The sequence below is a fragment of the Marmota monax genome, unplaced genomic scaffold, assembly GCF_021218885.2.
Source record: "Marmota monax isolate L192 unplaced genomic scaffold, Marmota_monax_Labrador192_F-V1.1 WCK01_AAM20220418_F8-fsc00092, whole genome shotgun sequence".
Lineage (NCBI taxonomy): Eukaryota > Metazoa > Chordata > Mammalia > Rodentia > Sciuridae > Marmota > Marmota monax.
In genome coordinates, this window is record NW_026692583.1 from 1,575,535 (window position 1) to 1,598,752 (window position 23,218).

Genomic DNA, 23,218 nt, shown 5'->3' on the forward strand with positions numbered 1-23,218 from the left:
TAGCTTCGAGGCTTCCTGAGGACACCGTCCTGGTCCTCTCTACCCTCAGCACCTACAGAACCTGGCTCCTAGAAGGTGCCTGGAGGACATTAGCTAGTGGCCTGGAGTTTGGTGTGGCCCGGGTACAAAGATTCTGTGACATGAGGTTGGAGGTTCTGTGAGACTAACAGGGTAAAAGACCCCTTTCAGGGTTGTGGGGTAAAAGACCCCTTTCAGGTTGTGGGGCTTTGGCTCCCAGGCGACGTTCCTGTGCATACAAGCCACCCTTGGGAACTTGTTAAAAACATATTCCCAGGCCCCTTCCTCTGCGATGCCTAGACCTGGGCTGGAGCCTGTGATTGGAAAGAGACACCAGCCTTTATTTCTAACATCAATTGAAAGCATTACAGCAAAACCAAGTAATGCCTCTTTGATGGAGTTTAAGTGGGGCTCTCCCTCAGCCGAAAGGCTTGCATTCACTACAAGCTAATTTGAAAGGAGAAACCAAAAATTATTTCTCTAAGTCATGCATCTTTGTAAAAAAGCGTAAAGTGATGCTGGCCCCTCCCGCTGTGTACAGATTTGGACGCAACCACCATTTGCCCATCAATAAATACTGCTAGCCCTGAACATACACTGCTTACATTTTTGCAGCTTTGATTCCTTCCAAAAACGGGGGCACCTTTGCCTTTTCCACTTTGGAGGATTCCTCTGAGAAAGGAAGAGCAAAAAAGCTAAAAGCATTTGTGAACCATAAAGTGGTATCATCAAAGCTGGGGGCACACGTTTGCACAAACGGAGGCAAATCAAGATGGAGACGGTGCTGTTCTTAAACTGGTTTTCCCCCAGCTGTTCAGTAAGAAACACCTGACTCCTCCACTTACAGTTAGGGACGAGGGAGCTTAGTGACACAGAGTCACAGTCTCCTTAGTTATAAAAAGGGGGCCAGGGCCACATTGTACAATACTGTTCTGTCATAAGAAAGAATGAGCCACAGCCCCCTGCTGCCCCTGACCTTGAACACGTTAGCCAGCGTGCAAGGGGACAGACACGGCAGGCCCCGTGCAGGTCGAACCTGATTATATGACATATCCTTGGAGACAGAAAGAAGGTCAGTGGCTGCTTTGGGGTTGGGGTGGGATGGGGTGGTCATGGGAAGTGATGCTAATGAGTGTGGGGTTTCTTTAGGTGAGGAAAATGTTCTGGAGAGCAGATAATGAGGGTGGTTGGTCGCCCCACTGCCAAGACACTAAAAGCCACTTTAAAGGGGTGAATGACATGCCTGTGAATTATAACTCCATAAAATCAGCCAATCAGTGGGGACAATACGCCTAACTGAGGTGGTGGTGACGATCCCTTCTTTCCTGCAGCCCAAGTGTGTACAGTAATGGAAGGGATTTATGAACCAAGGGATGCGCTGACCCGTCTGGTTTTCCAGATGTGCTGCTCCAGGGAGGGGTCGTTGCGGGTGGGTTTGTTGAGACGCTCATGATACCCCAGAACTGTGTATTTCTTCCTCTGTCCCCCTCGCAGTGTGCAGGAAGAATTGGGGGATGGAGACCAAGTCTTTGACCTTTTTGTGTCTTTAAGGAGCATCAGGTTAATTACAGTCCAGGGAGCTAGGGGCAGTTTCTCAGCTGGACCTGTGCCCTGCCAGCCAGGGGCTTAGAACCCTGGTGGCATGCTTTTCTGGTTCCATGAGCCGGGAGGGCTTCAGGGGGCAGGACTTGTGACATTCCTAAGATGTTACCACAGGGTTTGTGCCTCTCTAGACTGAGGTCAGCTTGCAGACCTCATAACACCAGCTGGCTGTTTGGAACATAAAGAAAATAACTTGCAGCCGTTAACTGATAGGCACCAAAGGACTTGGCTGGGAGCCCTGGGGCTGGAATCTCACCCCGTGGGCTCCAGGCAGAGAGCTGGCTTCCAGCAGCAGACGTCTGTCTGCCTGCCTGCCTGCCTGCCTGCCTGCCGAAGGGCAGCAGGTGGATTTGATGCAGCAGTTGGAGTATTTGATGGCAGGAGCTTGAGGAAGTGAGGAGGACAGGCCGGGGAGCGGGAAGTGCAGGAGCCAGGTCGGGGTAGCAGGTGGCAGGGGCTGGGGGAAGGACGGTGGCTGCTGCTGATGTTCAGCAGGTATGAGCGTCACTGCATGTCACAGCCCATTTTGGAGCAAGAGGCCCCTGGAGAAACTCCCAGCTGTGTCTCTTCACAGCTCTGGTGTCCTGGGCATTTCCATGGAGCTTGGGTTTCCTGAGGGGTTGGTGGCGCCCAGGGTGGCTTTGGGGCAGGGCCTTCGGCACAGCCAACTCCCTGAAATGGGCCCTGAGGCCTCCCTGCCCTGGAAGTGCTCCCCGCTTCCAAGCATCTCAAGGGGTCCTCCCTGCCATGAGCCCCAGGAGCTGGGGGCTCTCTCCCCTCGGCGGGTGTCATTTCTCAGAAGGATGGTCTCCGTGCTGTTGCTACAGCAGTGGCCCATGGGGAGGGACGGACGGGAGTGAGGGTGGAACCCAGTGAGCCCAGGTCTGTGTTCATATCTGAGCCTCTCGAGTCACTTGGTGTGGAGGACCCAGCTTTCAGCTGTCCTCACTGTTCCACGGGGGGCACCATGCCCAGAGACTGCGTGGTATGGTGTGACTCAGTGGCCAGCTCCCCCGGCCCCCAGGCCCTGGGATCAGCACTGTTTCCTCTCTGCCCTTGTCCACCCAGCAGAGGCTGTGGAGCTGGCAGCCAGGGCCAGAGAGCAGGAGCCATAAAAGTGGGGCTCCCTGACCAGCAGCCGTCCTCGAGCAGGACACCGCCTTCTCCCAGGCTCTTTTGTCCTCTGCACCCGCTGCTTCCAGGAGCTGCCCTTTGTGTTGAGGTGTCAACCGATGCAGTGCCCTGCAGAGCCCTGCACCCCTGTCGTGTCCCCAGGTGGCAGTCCCGCAGTGGCTTGGCAGTCGCCCCAGCTTGGCGATCCAGACATGCAATGGTGAGATTGGTGGCCTCAGCGGGATCTCGGGTGGCTGCGCAGTGCCCAGGGCTCTAGGGCTCTCTGAGCCCTCCTCCACTCTCAGCAGGGTAGGGCTGTTCCTGCTTAAGGGCTTCTTCATCCTCAGCCCTCCCAGAACAGGGCAGCTCATGGGGAGGAGGCCTAAAGTCAGTGTCCCCGCCTTCCTGTTCCTTGAAACTTTGTCTATTTATAAAGTGAAGGTTGGGGAGCCCTGTGTCTGGCAGATGAGGTAGAGCTATTCTGGGGTGGGGACATGGTGGGGGACAGGCCCTTTGCTGCCTAGAGGCTGGTGGGTGCTGACCTTTTACACATGTCCAGAGCAGTTCCAACTCCAGGCCTTGGGGCTGTCTTCCTTCTACACCCACAATGACCCTTTTGCCCATGCTCCCCCCCATTATTGCTAGATGCAGATGGACAGGGTGGCAGGTGACGGTGGCCTTAGCTAGTTAGCCTTTTGGCTGCTCAGCAGGGACTTTCCTAGTGCAGGAGGCTGAGGTTGCAGAGCTTGTGAGCACCCAGGTCCCGGGGCCCTCTCCCCACCCTGACCAGAGCTCCCTCGTCCCCCACCAGCCACCCTCCCTTCTGCTGCCAAAGTCGAGGCTCTGCTGGTCTGGCTTGGAGCAGCTTCCAGATTTAATAGCAAATGCAGCTGGCCTGCGTCTGGACAGATTCCGCCCTCCGCGTCCGTACTGCTCACTCCTAAATTCCATCTGTGACGTCAAAGCCCAGCTAATCACGGAAAAACAGATTAAGTCTTGTAAACTCCTTCTCCCGCCTCCTAGTCAGGGAGTCTCAAGGAGCCACCGACCTCCCTGCTAGCTCCCGGCCCTGAGCCAGCCCCACCGCAGATCCTCCTGCAGGCCAGTGGCCCCTGCTGGCTTCGTCCCTCTCCCTGCAGTGGGAAGACCCTGGGGCTCCAGCCCTGGGGGCCCAGCCAGGTGTTTCTGTGGGAGGCCATGCCTATGGTTCCTGGGGTGACGACCAGTCACACCTCCTCTCTGGCCCTCTGCCTGTGCCGGGAGCCCCTGCCTAGGCACAGCGCATACCTAGCACCCTGTCCAGGGCTGGTCTCTCCTGCTCCCATGGCCTCCCAAGGAGGGAGCCCACCAAGTGGCTCCCACTCTAACATGTCTTGTCCTGTTGTTTCATCAGATACACCAATGAATATAGGACTGGGTGGCCTTTCTTGGGCCCTGAATTCAGGTGTCTGGAACCCAAGGCTTCTCTAAAGGCTGGGCCCACCTGCCATGTTTGGGGTCCCAAAGAGATTTTGTGTCCTCCTGGGAGAGGAGCCATAGGGACTGTGCACGTGGGGTTCATCCAGACCCGGCCTGACTTCCCTTGTAGAAGGGCCGCTGGAGACCTCTGTTTTTCCATTTTTCCTCTCCCTGTGCCGGGCCCAAAGCTGTCCTGCGCAAAGCAGAGAGGATCATTCTGCTACCCATCACAGCTCCCAGAGACAAGCTGGAGCGTCTGCTCCCACCCACGCAGCCCGAGGGGGTGTGCTCTGGGTGTCTGGGTGAGGCTCATGCACTGGCTTGGGGTTAGGATGGCTTCTCCACATGGAAGAGGTGCAGCCCTGCTCCCTGGCCTCGGGCACACAGGAGGAAAGCCAGGAGGCCCTGTCCTGCCCAGCAGGACTGTGTGTGGCCATCACCTGCAGGGGGCTTGTCCCTCTTCCTGGCCTCCGTGCTGAGGTGTCTGGCCTTTTCCCCTGTGGCAGTGGGTTTAGTGTCTGCACCTGAGGCCGGCACCCAGCCAGGATGGCCACAAGCCCTGTGTCTCAGTAACCCACCCTCCAGATCCTGCTGGGCACTGTGACCTGCTGAGTTGCCTGCTCCCACGAGTTGCACGCCAGCTGGCACTAGCAAGCACTTTTTAACACAATATCTCATTTAACCCACAAAACAACCCAACAGCACAGGGACAATCCCCCCCCCCCCGCCATTTTGTAAAAAATAAAATGAAAGATCGAAGAATTAAGCCATAGTGGGTCACATTGAGGAGCGGGCAGAAGGCTTAGCTGGTGTCTGTATTCATGTCACTAGTGGCCACCTTTGGCCATTGAAACACACAGTTCAAACTCTGCTGCTGCGCCTCTTTATAAAAATCAAGTTGTGCAGAAATGTCCAAATAGAATTTACCCTGATTCCACTAGTCTGAGGCAGCTCGTTCATGAGCATTTGAATAGTTCATTAAGGCTGTACACAAACAGACCTATACAGAGTAGGGATAATATTATTTTTAAGTTTAAAAATACATTTTGAAAATGAATATCAGGGCTGGGGCTGCAGCTCAGTTGTAGAGCATGTGCTGAGCATGTGCAAGCCCCTGGGTTCAATTCCCAAAAACAACAACAACAAAATAATAATAAAATTTATTTTTTTAGCATACCCATTACCTCAAATATGTAAAATTTGATTTTACTTGAATTTAGACACATAATGAACCAATTTCTGTTCTATGAAAATTGAAGAAATTATATTTCCACTGCCATTATCCCACTTCTAATTTTTGCTAGGAAATTGTTGAGTTTTTGTTTTGTTTTGTTTAGGTACTGGGGATTTAATTCAGGGGCCCTTAACCACTCAGCTATGTCCCAGCCCTTCTTATTATTTTTAAATTTTGAGGCAGCCTTCTCACTAAATTGCTTAGGGCTTTGCTAAATGCTGAGGCTGGCATTGTACTCATGATCCTCCTGCCTCAGCCTCAGGAGCTGCTGGGATTATAGGTAAGCACCACCATGTCTGGTTATTGAGGTTTTTATACTGTTTTCAATAATCAAAATTGCCAAGATTTCAAAAATATTATTCAGTATCCATCAGGATTTCTCTTATTATGACTTATCATTTGATTGGTTGGATTTCAGCATCCAGTATTTTTTTTTCAAGAAGACTTTATATATGTCTAAGCCACTAAATTTGTTTCAGAATGTTGGTTAACTTATACTTAACAGGAAATTTAGCTGAGTATAAAAATTTTGGTTCCAGCCCCGTGCTGTGGCACACACCTATAATCCCAGTGACCTGGGAAGCTGAGACAGGAGAATTGCAAAGTTCAAGTCAGCCTTAACAACTTAATGAGGCCCTAAGCAATTTAGTGAGACCCTATCTCAAAACAAAAAAATAAAAAGGGCTAGGATGTAAGTCAGTGTAGCTTAGTGGTAAAGGACACCTGCTTTAAATTCCTAGTACCAAAAAAAAAAAAAAAATCTGATTCCAGCCAGGCTTATGGTATTTTCCTGTAATCCTAGCTACTCTTCTGGAAGCTGAGTCAGGCCAGCCTGGGCAACATAATAGAGATGCTGTCTCAAAACAAAAACAAAGACAATCCCATTTCATAATGTCTTTCTCTTAGAATTCCATATGTATCATTCCACTGGTTTCTGAAATTGTGTTGCTGTAGAGGGATCCAATTCTCCCCACCTGTCTCCCTTCACCTCCCACTTATATGGTCTTTTATCCTTTAAGGTCGGTATTTTTTTTCAGATCGTGTCTTGCTCTTCCCCTGCTTTATTCTGATTTGTTTCCTAAGCGCACCAGTTAGAGTTTGGGTTGGATTTCCTTTTGCTTCTGAATCTGCTATTTTGTCTTATTCTTCTTCTCCATTGAATTTTTGTGACTTCTTCAAACCATCCACCACATCTCTAATTGTTCATGTTATGCTTTTTCTGTTGATTCATGGTTTAATATAGCTTTCTGAAAACATCGCTGATGCTTTTAATTTTATTTTTTCCCATTTCTCCCTTGAGCTCGGCTATCTTGCATTCACCTTTCATCTCTTTCTATTGTCAAGTAATTTCTTTTAAGTTCCTGTGTCTCACATGTTTGCTTCGGCAGCATATACAATAAATATCTGTATCTCTTTTCTTCCATCTCCCTGCTCCCTCCAATTTTAAACAATTGTATCTGCAGTCCCCTTGAGTGTCTAGAGAACTCTTTTGCCCAATGTCTTTTGGTTTTTCTCTGGACGATCTTTCTGGTGGTGTGTGCTCTTTGTTTTCTCTCCCTCAACACACAGGGATTATTATTTATTCTTTAGCTCCCTTTCTGCTTCTAGGGTGTGGAGAGTATAGGAAATGTTCTGGGGTGTGGAGAGCAGCGGCATTTTGGGCTCATCATCTGGAAGACTCTCTTGCTAGAGCTACTATCTACCCTTGGCCCTGGAGGGTTCAAAGCTCACGAGGTCTTTGTGTTCACGGCAAAGTTCTTTCTGGTTCTTGACCACCTGTGTCATGGCTGCACCAGCATGGTCTCCCCGCCCTCCCAAGGCCCTCTTTTCTCCTGGCGTCTCCCTTAACTGGACCCCTGGGTTACAATGTAGAAACGCCGTGATTTCTCCATCAGACTCACACCTCTTCCATTCCATAGTGAGATGTCACACCTCTCCGTGAACTCAGTAATCCGCAGCAGCACTGTTCACACCAGTCCAAAACAGAAATCACCCAAATGCCCATCAAGGTATAATAGTTGGCCAGGCACAGTAGTGCCCACCTGTAATCCCAGTGACTTGAAGGTTGAGTCAGGAGGATCGAAAGTTCAAGGCCAGCCTCAGTAACTTAGTAAGACCTTATCTCAAAAAATAAAAAGGAGTGGGGATGTGGCTCAGTAGTAGAGCACCCCTGAGTTCAGTCCCCAGGACCAATAACTTGGAAGGAACATCATGTCAATCACAAAAGAAGCCACACAGTGTGATTCCATGTGAAGTTGCTGGTCCTGTAGGTCAGAGGCAAGTGAATGTTGGCAATTCATAGGCTTCAACCTAATATAAGGCACACAACCAGATGAACGGCAGGACTGCCCATGGCTGGGGGACGTGGCCAGAGAGACATGGGGGCTGCTGGGGCTGTATGGTTTATTGTGTGGTTTTGCATTGCTGGGGATGGAACTCAGGGCCAGGCACGTGCTGGCCAAGTGCTCTGCCCCGACCTGCACCCCAGCCCCAATTTTCTATCCCTTGATGTGGGTGCTGGTCCTATAAATGAGTTTAATCATTGAAAATTCCTAATTATGACTGATGGTATGTGAACATTTTTGTATGTGTGTAATATTTCAAAATAAAGTAAAAAGCAGTCAGTGCGACAGCACACACATGTCATCCCAGCAGCTAGGGAGGCAGAGACAGGAGGATTGCAAGTTCAAAGCCAGCCTCAGCAAAAACGAGGCACTAGCAACTCAGTGAGACCCTGTCTCTAAATAAAATACAAAACAGGGCTGGGGCTGGGGCTCAGTGGTCGAGTGCCCCTGACCTCAATCCCCAGGACCCCCCACCCCAAAAAGTAAAAAGCCAGAAAACAAACAACAACAACAAAAAACAGGACAATTCCTTACCCCTCCCAGGATGCACCCCTGCCTAGATCTTGTCATTCTAATGCGAGAGCCGTGGCTGAGACTTTGAGAGGGGTATCTGTTGGGGTCCAAGGTGGAGTGTGATAGCCCTCAGGTTGTTTCCTCCTCCCAGCTCAGATGTTACTGGACCTGGCCGGTGGCCCTCACAGTCTGGGGCTAGGGATGTAGCAGTTTCCCTGCTCTCTCAGCCAAGTGACTGCTCTGCCTTGAGAAGTCCCTCCATGTTTGCAGGGAGGACAGTGGAACTGAGACCCTCTCTCAGGCCATCTCTAGCAGGATGCCAGGTGCACTAGTGTGGCGCAGCTGGGGGGAAGCAGGCCCACGCTCTGTGTAAGGAAAGGCCAGTGCTGGACCAGTTGGGACATTGGTGCCCTTAGAGTGAGGCCCTAGAAAGGACTCCCAGGTGGCCAGCACCCAGAAAGCTCCAAGCTCATTCCCCAGGATCCGCTCCTCTTCCAGAGGCATCCTAAGAGGGCACCGAGCTTGCAGCCTTCCCAAGGAGCAGCCCAGCTGGGCATGGGGTGAACATGGCCTTCCAGGGCTTTCTGTGCAGGATGGCCTTGGCTTCTGTGTTGAAACACATATCCTGACACTCAGTGTCATGTCTTGTCTAGTGTGTGTCTTTCTCTCAGAGGGGGGACACTCCAGAAGTCTGTGATGGTCTTGACACTGACTTTCATGGGCTTAAGGGTGGGCCTGGCTGCCTCTGTCTCCCTGGGATTTGACATGGCTGTGCTAAGTACGTACTGATAGGAGAATGCTCTGATGAAGCAGCTCATGCTGGCCGCAGGGCCTTTGCTCATGCTTTCTTCAGCTGCAGCATGTCCTCCTTACAACTGCTTTCCTCCCCACATAGGCAAAACCAGTCAGGAGTCACTCAGAAAGGTGTTTCATGCCCAGTGTTGGTGTGCCCAGGGGAAGGCTGGGCAGTGTGGTTGGGGTGCTTACCAACATCTATGAGCCTGTGCCCCTACATGAACCCACACAGGCCCACTCTGGCCTTTCTGAAATAACCTCCTGGCCCAGCTCCACCTTCACAAAGGCTTTCCCAAGTCTCCCAGTGCCTGGGAGCCCTCCTGCCCTCCCTTATTCTGATGACACTCGTGGTAGTCATGGAAGCTGGCTGGTCTCAGCCCCACTTTGCTTGGGGAGCAACACAGGCCCAGTGACCTGTCCTGGGAGGCCACATGGCTAGTAGAGGCACTGTCCAGCTTTACAGCTGGATCCCAGAGAGGACCCCACACTGTGACCTCTGTCACAGTCACATGGCTGTTGAAGCTGAGTGCTCTAGGATAGAGGAAGGAGCAGATGTTGTGACACGGTCCCAGCTAAGCACCACAATCTCTGAGGCTCCTTAATGCCTCGTGGGCAGAGGCACAGTCCCTTTTCTCTAGCCCAGCCTCAGACAGAATTGCAGCCTCCGCGTTCCTGTTGCCTGGTGGTCCTCAGAATGGTTGTCTGGCCACTCCCTGGGCAGCCCTAAGCTTTGCCGCCAGCCCAGCTCCACAGGGTGATGGGCTGCCGTGGGCCTCTGCCGCCAGGCTGGGCCTGCACATGAAGATGTGGCCGCCATCTGTGTGGCCACAGCTCACCTGGCAGCTCATCTTTGGAGAGTGTCCTTATGGGCCTGGTCTAGACCATGCTCAAGGAGCCTCTGAAGCCTGAGACCCAAGCCAGTGCCAGCTGCTGACCCAGGCTCTGAGATGTCATCCCTGCTTTTGCTTGAGGGAATGGAGGTCTTTAAGGAGGGTGCAGGGCCCAGTGCAGGGTCCTGCACCACCCAACCCAGCGCTGCAGCAGCATTGGGGGGCCCAGAGCCAGGGCTGGGGTGATCCGATTTGGGTGTGCGTGCACATGGACAGGTCATTCACCAGGGAGACCCCAGGAGTGCAGAGGCGGAGACTTGGGGTTTCTGAAGGACACCTAGAGAGTGTGTCTGACCTCTTACTCGGGGATAGAATGGGACTGAGTCAGAGTCACTCAGGATGATGGCATCCACCCTAGGACATGGGGATCACGCCTGAGGCCCGCACACTGCGTACGTGTAGGTACCACGTGGCTCTTCCCTGCTCACCCAGGTCAGCCAACCTTAGGCTTCAGTGAAGAGCCTCACACAGAAAAGCCCTGGAGCAGCCCCATGGAACCTCAGCATCCCTCTCCTGTACTGCCTCATTTCATCCAGCTCCTTCTCTCAAGCATTGGGCGCTCTCTCCTTGGTGTGTGCAAGGAACTGTCCCTAATCAGGGGTCTGAGCCATCCTCTTGGCTAGTTGGAAGTTCATCCAGGTGTCAGATTTCTTGCTGCTTTGGCTGAGCAGGGCTTCTGTTTCACACCTTCCTGTGGGATGAGGTGCGGCCTGGAGGTTATAGGGACATCCCTTCTCTGTCCTGTGGCCTCGTGTCCAGCCACACTTGAGCAGAGCATGCAGTCCCAGGCGGGCGGTCCAGAGCTGAGTGAAGAGGAAATCCTGGGGGGCAGCCCTCAGCCTCAGCTTTCTTTACTTGGGCCCCAAATCTGCCCCTTGTCCCTGTCATCCAGACCCTGAAGGAAAGAGCAGCAGTGGCCTCTTTCACCTGAGCACAGCTCTTGCCTGGGTGGTGAGGTGAGACCCAAGGCTGCCCGGGGAACAGACAGGACGCCTAGAGAGTGTCCAGGGAATAGATACGTGGGCAGTCGGCTGGAGACAGGAAGTCCCTCCGCCCCAGGGCAGGAGTGGAGCTCCCGGCGGGGGGGGGCGTCAGGGGGTGCCTGTGTGTCCAGGTGGATCAAGGTGTGTCCAGTGGGGGAGTCTGTAGTCACAGGGCTCTCAGGGGGACCCCGCCAGGATCCTACCTGGCTCCAGAGTTTGTCTTCTCTATGGCCGACAGAGGTGCAAGCTCCTGGGTGTATAAAGTAGACAGGTTCCAATCGGCTAAGAGAGCGTGTATTCTGACTATTTAAAGCCGTCGGATGTGGGAACTGGAACTGGGGTCCCAGTGGGCTTTGGGCCGTGTTCCTATCTGCTATGAAGTAAGCAGTATGGGGTTGTTGGGGCTAACAGGGGCCATCTCTGACCCATTTGTTTGGTGTCCCCCTGCCCCGCCTCTCTCCCTAAAGGCCATATTAAAGGCTTCCTTCAGTCCTCTGTGCCTATCTTCCAATATTCTGGTAAACATACTTCTCCATCTTGCTGAGGTCCCTAATGCTTTAATGCCCCGCTGGTGCCATGTGCTCCGTGCAGATGGTGCCCTGGGGAGGCTGCCCGAGTGGCCGGCTCTCTCCACTTAGCTGGTGCCCTGCCCCAGCTGCCACCCTGGAGTGGCCTTTCTGAAATGCCCTCCTAGTTCTGCCAAACCCCATCTCAGAAGCCTTCACTCAGCTCCCATCAATGGCTTTGTGGGACCTCAGGCAGTCATGAAATGACGTTTTCAGCGAAGGCTGCGGGTCCGGGCCTGGCTCACAGAGGATGGCTTCCTAATGTGATTGCTTGCATTGAACTGAAACCAAACTTCAGATCCCGTGTTCTGCCGGGACTCAGTGACTCTGTTGCCCCTGGTGACAGGAGCAGGACCGGCTGCCCCCACACAGAAGGGCTGGCCTGCTGACTTTCAATTCCTCACGTCTGTTTTTCATCCTTTTATTTATTCGGCTTCTTTCCCACAATGGGCCGTCTCCATTTGCCACATCACAAGGGCCACCCACAGGGACTGGGGACCCGGGCTGAGGTTTGTCAGGACCCCGAGGGAGCTGTGCCCTCTGCCTGGCCCTCGGAAGCTGTCCTTCCCTCCCGGGACTATTGGTTGATCAGAGCGGACACACAGCCTCTGTCCTCCCAGCTCTGAAGATTGCTGAGCAGACAAGGAACAGGGAGGCTGAGGAGGCGAGGAATTCACTCGGGTCACCCTGCTGGCCCAGGCTGGGGTGGACACTGGAATTCTGGCCTGGGTCTAGACCAGGCTTTCCTCTGTGCTGTGGCATTCACCAGCCTTTGCAGAAAGTGACTATCCTATCCTCTCTCTTTCTCTCAGGGGCCCTTGGTGCATTCTGTCATGGTAAATTAAGGAGCCTCGTCTAGAAGTCCTAACTCGCAGTTCCCCATCGTCGGGAAGGCTGGGACTCCAAGATGATTATAAAGGAATATCGGATCCCTCTGCCGATGACCGTGGAGGAGTACCGCATCGCCCAGCTCTACATGATACAGGTGGGTCGGGGCCAGTGCAGACAACCGCAGGCCTGGACTAGATTTCTGGCTTCCAAGCATGATGCTGGGCATCCAGGCACACTATGTGGCACCAGAGTCTTTGGCCAGCACTGTTCTCTCAGGACTAACTCTGAGCCCAGGTCTTAGGTCAGACTGCAGCCACCAAGTACCCGGCCTGGGGCTTGAGCATCAGGCACTGGTTGGCCTGGCTCCAGGTCTGGTAGGTCCATTTCTGGGGAGAGTTCTCCTCCTAGTTTGCACACATGTACCCTCCCCCTGTGTCCTGGCGTGGCAGAGGAAGAGGAGCGGGGAGAAGGAGTGGGAAAGAACATTCTGGTATCTTTTCTTCTTCTCGTGAGTCTGTGAGTGTGCTGAGCCCATCCTGGGCTCTGAGCTCATGACCTCATGAGCCCTAACGGCCTCTGAAAGGCCCCTTCTCCGGAGACCATCGTACTAGGGGTTAGAACTTCACTGTGGGAATTTTCAGGGGACACAACATTCAGTCTATAGCACCCCATTTAAAAGTCAGGTACTTTTGAGGTCAGAGAGGTTCAGTGACTTACCCATAAGCACGCAGCCTGTCTCCTAGCTCTCGGACCCCCACATTACTATGGTTGCTGCCACTTAAACGGCACTGTGGGACACGTGCCTGGTTCACAGTCTCACGTGAGTGTGAGGTTCGTGAGGAGCCAGCAGCTCTCACCCATTCCCAGGAGACATGGCTGCTCCCTCCTCAGTGCCTGCCCAGCCTGGAACCCAGGATCCTGGCTGCTCTGGCCCTGACACCAGACCTCCCCCATGACCCCACCCACTGGGGTCCTGGCTGGGGTCTTCGCTCTGCAGGGTCTCCCAGTCCAGCTCTCCAGCCAGCCTCCTGCATGGTCCAGTGTGGCCTCTGCCCAACCTGTCTGTTTTCCTTCAAGCTGAGGGCCTTAGGGCCTCCCACTGATTAGGAACCTGCTTGGCCTGTCTCTGGCTCCTCTGGGCACACTGGGGCCTCTGGTCTCTGCCTTGGGCCAGCTTCTTGCTGCACAGTCACCTGGTCACCTCATCACGTGAGCTGTCGGGCAGAGGGGTGCTGCTGCTGGCAAGGCTTGGACCTCCCATCCCTGGGTTTACCTGGGTCGGGGGTATTATGAGCCCCCAGCAGAGTCTAGAGACCCAGCTCCCACCAGGGAGGAGGTGAATGGAGCTACAAGGATTGGCCAGGCTTGCGGGGAGGAGAGCAGGAGGTGGCCCAGCTCTCTGGGGGGCTGTTTGCTCTAAGCTGCTTCAGAAGGACCGCTCAATTCCCTCTCAAGCCACTTACCCCTTAATTATTTCTAGAGTGGGGAGAGGAGGAAGTTTAAATCAGGCCCAGCTCTTAGCACTCTGGAAACAGCTCAGCTCATTCTGGGACCAGGCCCATCTGCTACAGCTGCCATTTGTCCTGCAGCTTCTCAATTCCTGCCCTAGCAGTGAGCCCCGACCACAGCAGGCAACCCCTCCACTGCACCTGGCCTTCCAGGGTGGACGATGGGGGTCCAGAAGGATGTGCCTCCAGCCTCTGGATCACCCCAAATCTGCTTCTCTCCAGCACAGAACCACCCATGACTCTGGGCCCCTCCAAATACCTGCCATTTGCACAGCATCTGTCTTTATGTCTTCTGTGAATGTGGCTGTTAAGCAACTCGCAGCCCCTGTGTGATGGCAGACCTCCTCCACGCAGCCAAGGCCCTCCCAACCTGTGCAGTGCCATCTTTTTTCCTCTCCCTCTCTCACATTTTTTATCATACGTATTGATGGGATCATTGTTACACATTTGTTCATGCACACAGTATAGCAATATGATTCAGCCCTCCCCAGCACTCCCCACCTCCCACCCTTGCTCCCTCTCCTCCAGCCATTTCCCTCTGATTTTCATGACATCCCCCTCCCCACACCTTCCTATTCCTTTTTTCTCTCTAGCTTTCACGTTTGAGAGAAAACATCAGACCCCTGACATTCGGAGTTTGACGTATTTCACTTAACATAATGGTTCCATCCATCTTCCTGCCAGGACATGGTTTTGTTCTTCTTTACGGCTGATTAAGCTCCGTTGTGTACATCTACAACATTCTATCTGTTCACCTGTTGACGGACACCTAGGCTGGCTCCAAGTTTGGCCACTGTGAATTGTGTGCAGCGTCTTTTGATGAATGCTGAACTGTTAACCAGGCGCGTGGTGGGTGGAGACGGCTCCCCGCCTGCAGACCAGGAGCATCCAGAAGTGTCGGCCCTCAGGCCAGGTGGGGCCTCCCTCCCAGCTGAGTCCAGGTGGCCTCCTGGTACTAGCTGGGTTCCTCAGCCACTCTGAGCTTCCAGTCTTTCCCTGTAGTCCTTCTGGTCGGTAAGCACGTGGGCACACATCTTCTTTCCTCCCCACATAGGCAAAACCAGTCAGGTGTCACCCAGAAAGGTGTTTTGTGCCCAGTGTTGGTGTGCCCAGGCGAAGGCGGGCAGTGTGGCTGGGGTGCTCACCAACACAGGTGAGCCCGTGTCCCCTCGTGGACACACACAGGAACACTCCAGTTCTCACCACAGCCACCTCTCTGGCTGCTCTCAAGGCCAGCGCAGCCTCTCCTCTGAGACTAGGACCCCTGTGGGGGACCCAGGCCTCTGCTCAGCTGACTTGGGGTCTCCCAGCCCCTCCTCATGGCCCATACTGGCAGAGGCAGGAAGGTTGAGCCTCAGCATCATGAAGACACTATAGCCAGGGACTCCAGAGCAGATGTGTACAGGACCAGCTGGAGTCGAGGTGTGGTCTGTCTCCAGGCAACAACGCAGCTAAGAATCTCAGTCTTTTGGAGAAAGGGTGGGCTTTTAGGGCCCAGCTGACCCTCAGTTAAGTCCAGTCCTGGCGAGCGGGCGAGCAGGCGAGTGAGTCTCTCCAAGCTTTGCTTTCTTTGTCTTTTACATAGCTGGCCTCTCACAGAGCACCAGCTATGTGAGAACAGGAAGGGCTCTGGAAGCCAACTTCCTGTTCTACAGGTAGGAAAATTGAGCTCCCAGATCCAGGACTGGAACCCAGCTCCTCCAGCTCCTGGGTGGCCTCTCTGGCCTGGAGAGCTCTGGGACTCCTGTGGGGCTGCAGGGGAAGCTACTACCAGCCTCAGAAGTGGGGGTGCCTTGGCAGACAGGAGCAGGAGGCCAGCGAGAGAGGACAAGAAACCCCCACACCCAGAACAGGGAGAGAGGCAGCCTCTCCAGGCATCAGCACCTCCCCACACCTCATCCCATGAGAGGGTGCTGGTGGGAAGTGGCATGAGCTGTGCCCTCAGGCCCTCGGGTGGACAGGGAGGGCAACAGAGGCCAGTGGGGACCGCCAGATATGGGGACTAGAACACAGGCACTTGACTGCGTCCTTCCTGTCCCTGAGACTCCCGCTCACAGACAGAGCCCATCTCCTGAGGCCCTGCACATCCCACAGGGCCAAGGGTCGCTCCTCTGTTCCGTGGTCTCTCGGCCACTCCAGGGCCTGTGGCGCTCGCTCTTCCCAGCCCCACGTCCTGTCTTCCACTTGGCCCACTCCTTCTGCTCCTGCACTGGCCCCTTCCTGCCCTGACTTTGGACCTGGAGTCCTGGGGTCTTGAGTCCCTGTGGGGAAGGGCTCAGAGGTCTGAAGATGTCAGAATCCGCACCTTGACATGTGCGCGGTTTGCTGTGTCAGTTGGACTGTGTTAAACAGTAGCTGGGTCCACAGGCTTCTCTGTGCCCTGCCTGTGCGAGGGCTGATTGCAGAGGTGAATGGAGTGACACCAGCATGTCCCAGGAGATGATACAGATGCAGCCACCCCAAACACGGGCAGGAGTGGGGGAGAGCTGGGAGAGAGTGGGGGACAGGTCAGTGCACGGGCTCAGGCCAGCATGCCAGGGACTGGCATGTTCTGTAATGGGCCTTAAGAGGCAGCCTCATTTTCTTGAGAGAGTAGCAAGCTCAGTCCACCCCCACTGTGCTGCCCACAGCTGGGCAGCATCTGGGAAGAGGCCTTCCTCTGGACCTGCTACCATGGGAAGGTCTTGGAAAAGATGGACGGAGCTCCCGTGGCCACGCACCTCGCCCATGCCTGGGCAGCGCCCAGCACACACAGTGGAGAGTTACTGGCTGGGAACATCCACCAAGGCTCAGCCAGGGCTTGCCACCAAGAGAGGAGCAGAGGGGCTGGACCAGGACCCTGGACAGCTCTGAGGCTGCCCTGCAGGGGCCCTTGGTCTTGCGTCCTTCCCTCTTGGGAGCCTGGCAGCACAGCTCAAGGACAGGAGGCAGGGACCCGGTAGTTTCCTGAGTGGGCAGAGCGCAGCATGACTGGGAAGAGCATGCTCCCACGTGACACAACAGCCGCAGCACGCCAGGCCCACAGGGACCCAGGGGTCACCTGGGCAGGGCTGGCTGCCCTGGGCACACCAGCTCCAGAGTTCCTGATGACAGTGGCTAGAGCTTACTGACTCACTCTTCACTACACATCTGCTATGCGGAGGCGTCAAAGTGCTGGGTCATGCAGACTCTAGGGCCAGCCAGGACCAACTGTGGCCCTTGCCTGAGGGTGCCCCACTGTCCCAACCCCACAAGTTACCTAGCCATCCATAATGTCACTGGTGATGGTGGCAGCCCTGAGCCTGAAGCATTTAATCCTCCTGATGACCTGCAGAGTTGGTGGCAGTGCCCCCTAGGGGCAGGAGTTCAGAGATGTCAAAGAACTTGTCGGAGTATCCACAGCTGACCCCATGGAGCCAGTCTCTGGAGACCTGGCTAGCTTCCTTTGCACATTGCAAGGTCTCCTGTGGACCCCCCTCTTACCCTCTCTGAAATCACACCTTCAGGGGATTGGATCAGAGATGTCGTCTACTCCCTTACATAGCCCTACCCGCAGCATCCCAGGACTCAAGTACTCATACACATAACTCAAGGTCACCTTGGATCAGCCAGGCCAGGTGGTGTGATCAGCCCACAGTCACCACATGCTGGGGAAAAGTCTGGTAACTGAAGGCTTTGTGGCTGGGCAGGAGGCATGGAGGCCCCCTCTGAGAGATGAGGAGCTCACCTGCTGGGCATGGGGGGATAAGCAGGGGGTGCTCCTGTTTATCTGATGGCAGCTGAAGTCCAGCTACAGGAGCCATTGTGGGTGCTACCAGCTGATTGACTAGTGTCCCCCAAAATCCATGTGCAGCTGAACTTCGGCTCATGACTGTGATTTGAACTAGAGTCTTTACATATGTAATCTATTAAGAATCTTGAGATGAGGTCATCCTGGACTTAGAGTGGACCCTAAATTGAATGGCTATTGTCCCTATAAGAAGAGGAAAGGACAGGCTGGGTGTGGTGGCAGGTGCCTGTAATCTCAGCTATTTAGGAGGCTAAGGCAGGAGGATCACAAGTTCAAGGCCAGCCAGGGCAATTTGGCAAGACCTTGTCTCAAAGTAAAAAGTTTAAAGGGGCTGGGGATGTAGCTCACAAGCCCTGGGCTCAGTCCCCAGCACCACAAAACAGAGGAGGAGGAGAGGATGGAGAGAGGCACGGGAAGACAGGCAGAGAGGCAACTGATGTCACTCTGCTGAAGAAAGAGTCCCCAGAGCTGAAGGAGGCAGGGAACGGTCCTCCCTGGAGTCTCTGGAGGGAGTTGCTCTGGTAGGCTTGCCGGCCCTTCGAGGAGCGCCTGGGGAGGACAAGGTCTAAGTCCGCCTGAGTGGGGACATTTGCACAGCATCCCAAACACCCTGTAGACTAAGTGGAAGAGACCCCTCCCTGCTCCTTGTCAGCTTCCCCCCCCCCCGCCCTTCTGCACCCTGGCTGGTGGGGGATGCCATTAGAGACTCCTGCAAGGTCCTGACAGCCCTGGCCTCACGTCTCTTCTCAGAGCGGTTTTTTGGTAACAGAGAAGCATAAGCGGGGTGTCTTGAAACAGCAGGAGTTTATTCCCTTGTGGCTTAGGATCCCTGAAGCTGGGCATCAAGGTCCCTGCAGGGCCCCTCCCTGCCAGGCTGTGGGGGAGGGCGCTGCCTTGTCTTCTAGCTTCTGCCGCTGCAGGTGTTTCCTGGCCTGTGACAGCATCACTAATGACACCTGCAGAGACCCTAGCTCCAAATAAGTCTCATTCTGAGGTTCTAGGCGCACGTAAATGTGGGGGTGAGGAGGACATTCCAGCTGCCTAAACCAAGATGTGGGCAGATAGGTACCCCACACACTTTTGGTTTTAGGAACTGAGACCAGAGGGAAGTGACCTGTCCGGCCTATGGGAGTGGCCACAGAGGTGAGCTCAGAGTCCATTTAGACCTTCAGCAAGTATTTGCCAAACACCTGCCTTGTGCTTTCCCCGGGGCAGCCAGCCCTGTGGGCTGAGCAGTCCCTGGAATCAAGAGGGTCAAGGCGAGCTCTGCCACTCAGAACTGTGGACAGGTGACCACCTCTCACAGTCTCCTCCTCATTTGCAAATTGGGGTCACAGTAATACTGCCCCTTGCTCAAGGGATGGTGGGGCAGCTGAAGGAGAAGGTCATTTGAGGCATGGGCACAGTTGAGAGCATTCAGGCCGCAGGGGTCATGTTCACCAGGTGTCTGGCCCTCGGTCCAGGAGCCCTTTGAGAGGCAGAGGGATGGCACCTGACTTCATCTGTGCCTCACCAGGTCTTCTTTCTTCTGAAGCCTAGACTTGGGAGCTCTGGGCCATGAAGAAGGAGCACCTCTTTGTGCTCTGCAGAGGGTCCTGTGCTAAGAGCCACAACCGAGTCGGAATGGCCCCTGGCATTTTGTCAATAGTATTGGTTGAGAGGAGAGCCATTAAGATGATGCTGGATTGATTCAATTGTATATTAGACCTTTACTGGCCGGTAATAGGATGGCTCTTGCTGCAACGGGCCTGTTACTTTGGAGTTCCCGTTGAGTTCTCGCGGGGTTCCGAGAGTGAGTGTGCACGCAGCCCGGGGGAGAGATTTTCCGGTTGGTGTGTGGTGTGTCCCGGGAGAAGGCCGCATGTGTGGCTTTTGCGGGAGTTCGGAAATAAAGTAGTTGCTGTTTGAACCTACAAGGTTTTGTGGCGGCTCGGTTATTTGTGCCCAGCCAGACTGCGGCAGTCCTGCCCCAGGCAGGAGGCAGCGCCCTGGGAGTACCTCTGTGAGCACCTGTGCATATAGGTGTGTATGCTTAGCTTGGTGCCAGGTGTGAGTGTGTGGACACACACCTGCTGTTCAGGAAACTGACTGAAGACAGCCCTGACCATGCCGTCACGTCCCCATGACTTAAAGTCACCCACACCTCAAGCATGAGGTTTTCTGCATGAGCAGAAAACTGACCTTTGGGGCACAAGGAAAGTCATTTGTGGCAGAGACACTTAGAGGTGACTCAGATGTCATCTCTGTCAGACAGGGTCACCAAGCCCTATCCCACTCCTCACATTTGACCTTTCTTAAATCTTAGTGAGCATAGGAGTCAGGATGGGGTTTTCCCATGTGACTCACCTGTTTAAAGTGTACAGGTCAGAGGTCAGCATGTCCACAGAGATGTGCCATCACCACAATCGATTTGAGCACATTTTCATCACTCAGAAAGGAGCCGCTGTCCGTCCCCCCACTGCGCCCAGCCCCTGGCAGTGGCCTGCCTGCTTCCAGGTTCTGGGTTTGGGTTCTGGACATCTCATCTCAGTGGGACCCTGCAACCTGTGGCCTTCCCGGTCTGGTTTCTGTCATTTAATGGTTTCAGGGCTCATCCACATTATGGCAAGTACCAGTAGTTGGTTCCTCTTTGCCACTGGCCACTCCCCAACAGAAGCCCCCCATATTTGTTGATCCACCATCTGTTGGTGGACATGCAGGTGGTTTCTGCCTTTCGGCTACTACACTTAAATGTTCATCTACAAGTTTTTGTGTGGACACAGGTTTTCCCTTTTGCAGGGTGTATGCCTGGGGGTAGAATTTCTAGGTCGTGCAGCAACTCTGAGTTTGACTTTCTGAGGACCTGCCACTCTGTTCCACAGCAACTGTGCCACCTTACATTCCCCCATCCGCGTGTGGGGTCCGTCTCTCCACCTCAGGCCCTGCTGCTGTCTGTTCCCAGGGTCCCGCCTGGGGGTGAGGCAGCGCAGGGGGAGTGAAGTGCTGCCTCATCGTGGTTTGGGTTTGCATTTACCTAATACTAGTGATGCTGAGCATCTCTTCAGGTGCTATTTTGGCCATTTGTATCTTCTTTGGAGAAACGACTATTCACACCCTTTGACCATTTTTGACTTGGGTTGTTTGTCTCATTGTTGAATTTTAAGAATTCTTTATATATTTTGGATATGAGCGCCTCAAAAAAATTTCTCCCATTATGTAAGCTTCTCTTTTCACCTTCTTTTTAATGTCCTTTGGAGCACAGAGGTTATTCATTGTGTTTAAGCCTAGTTTATCTGTTTTTTTTTTCTTTGTTAATTGCTTAGGCTTTTGGCATTATTGTTCCGAGACCACTGCTTAATCCAAGGTCATCAAGATTCATGCCTGTGTTTTCTTCTAATAGTTTTATAGTTTTAGCTCTTATGTTTAGGAGAACGTGTTTTTAATGAGCTGTGAGCAGCAGCTGTGAGAAAGTCAGGTCTTTGGGGAGTTTGTGGACCTCTATGTTGCCTGGGGCCTGGGAGAATCCCTCCTGTCTGGCACCTGGCTGTGTAGCCTCACACCTCATTTCCGCCCCTGGCCCTCAGTTTCCCCAGGGCATCACACACAGGTTATCTCAGGATGTGTTACTGTCAGTGTCTTTGCCTTTGGAATCTCTTCCTCTAGAGACAGCTTCGAGCACATTCTCCTTCTGCTCTGCCCAGAAAAGCCCTGAATCCATGGGCCCTCGGCTCCTGGAGGTGCACACATCCCACATGTGTGCTGCGCACACACACACTGACACCCTGAGCAGTAGCCCAGCACATGATCACAGACCTCAGTCTCCCAAGTCATGTGCCAAGCTTAGGAGACTGGGATCAGGCTGTTTGGTAGCAGGGGACACTCCTAGGTGCCCCCTCCCTCCAGTGAGCCCTGTCCCTTCCAGCTATACTGTGAGCTGACCCATCCACCCCCCCAGCTGTAGAGTAAGTTAGATGTCAGGGCTAATGGTCAGGAGATGCTACTGGCCCCGCTGGTAGACTGAGTCACCCCTAGCCAGGGCAGCAGGAGAAGAGACAGATCAGAGGATGCTTGCTACTCCATCTGGAAGGAGCTGCTGGGGTGGGGCACTGAAGGGAGACAACCAGGCACATGGGGTCCCTGAGTGTAAACGCATTACCCCCCAGTACCCCTCCTGATGGCCTGGCCCACAGGGTCCCTGATGGCCTGGCATTCTGTAGGTGGGATACTCTGAGCTTTGGTACCAAGCAGCTCCCAGCAGGGCAGGGTGCTGTGCCTCGTCCTCTGTCTCCATGCTGCCCAGCTGCTCCCACATGGGAGCAGGGCTGTCCCCTGGGTGGGCTCCATCTCCTCACTGTGGGATGGGGCGGCAGCTCTGAATGCGGAGGGGACGTGGGCCTCAAGGGTTAGCTGTGTCTGAGGCAAGTCCAGAAGGCTCCACCAGGCTCCTGCTCAGGGAGGAGCAGTGGTTGCCCCTGGGGACCACCTCTCCCAGGAAGCCTCTTCCCTGGCTGCACTGGTTCCCGGTAATGCTGGCCTGCCCTGCATGGCCGCTGTCTCCATGTCTTGGCCCCAGCAGGCTCCACAAGTGCCTGTGTCTGATGTCCTGCAGGGTGACAGGGGACCTAGTGCTATGGCCACGGGAGGGCCTTCCTCCCCAGCCACATCCTCTGGACCAGCCCTTCTCCTCTGCCCTGCGATCTTACAACCCAGCTGCCATGTTAGTGGCTGATCCGAGACTAGAAAACGAGGCCAAGCAGAGAATCAGACATCCTGGCTCCTCGCTCTGTCCTTCAGGGAAACACCTGAGCAGCATGTGGGCTTTGGAGGCTGGAGGATCCCCTGCCCCACCCCAGGCTGGGCTGAAGCTGGCACCTGGCAACTGCAAGTAGAGGCGGCTGTCTTTCCCCAGAAGCCCTGCCAGGGGGCCAGTCAGCTTCCCCTGGCAAGTTGGCATTCCCCTTGGAACATGGCTCTGTGGCAGGGTCCCTCTGGCCTGGCACTCTGTAGGTGGGATACTCTGAGCAACCTGTAGCTGTTTTTTCCTTTGGTTTTGTTCCTAATTCTCTTCACTTTTTTTTTTTTAAGTTATGACACGATACCTTTATTTTATTTATTTATTTTTATGTGGTGCTGAGGATCGAACCCAGGGCCTCACACACGCTAGGCTCCACCACTGAGCCACAGCCCCAATTCCCTTCACTTTTTATTCAAGGATTTACATATGTAGAAAGGGTATGATCCGTGAGCACCTGCCAAGGTGGGTTCCCATCCAGTGAACATCTGTGTACATAGCAGGACATTCTCAGCCCCAGTAACCCCCCATGCCTCCTTGACATTGGAGCCCTGTTCCTAGAAAACAGCTCCCAAACTGTCATTCACCCACCATGTAATCTTCCCTTCTAGTGTGTTCGCAGAGTGCGTGACCAGCCATTACCACAGTGATTCCAGAATATGTTGAGAGCTGGGAGTGCAGCTCAGTAGTAAGAACCCACGCTTAGCACGTGTAAGGCCCTGGGTTGGCTCCCCAGCACCCCCAAGAAAAGTCCATTAGAATATTTTGATCACCTCAAAAGAAACCTGGACCCATTAGCAGTCATCCTTCATTTCTACCCCG

General features: G+C 54.1%; 1 protein-coding gene across 11 annotated transcripts in view; it reads left to right on the plus strand.

Moving 5' to 3' along the window:
• Nucleotides 1-23,218, plus strand: part of Pitpnm2 (phosphatidylinositol transfer protein membrane associated 2) — a 124,945-nt gene that overhangs the window by 74,790 nt on the left and 26,937 nt on the right. For 10 of the 11 annotated variants that reach the window (XM_046446063.2, XM_058579802.1, XM_046446061.2 and 7 more), the window contains one exon: nt 12,330-12,502. In XM_046446063.2, coding sequence (XP_046302019.1) covers nt 12,425-12,502 — 78 coding nt within the window. In that variant the 5' untranslated portion in view covers nt 12,330-12,424. Of the gene's footprint in view, nt 1-2,932; nt 2,954-12,329; nt 12,503-23,218 lie in introns of those variants that run through there. The other variant, XM_046446064.2, reaches the window with a different exon arrangement.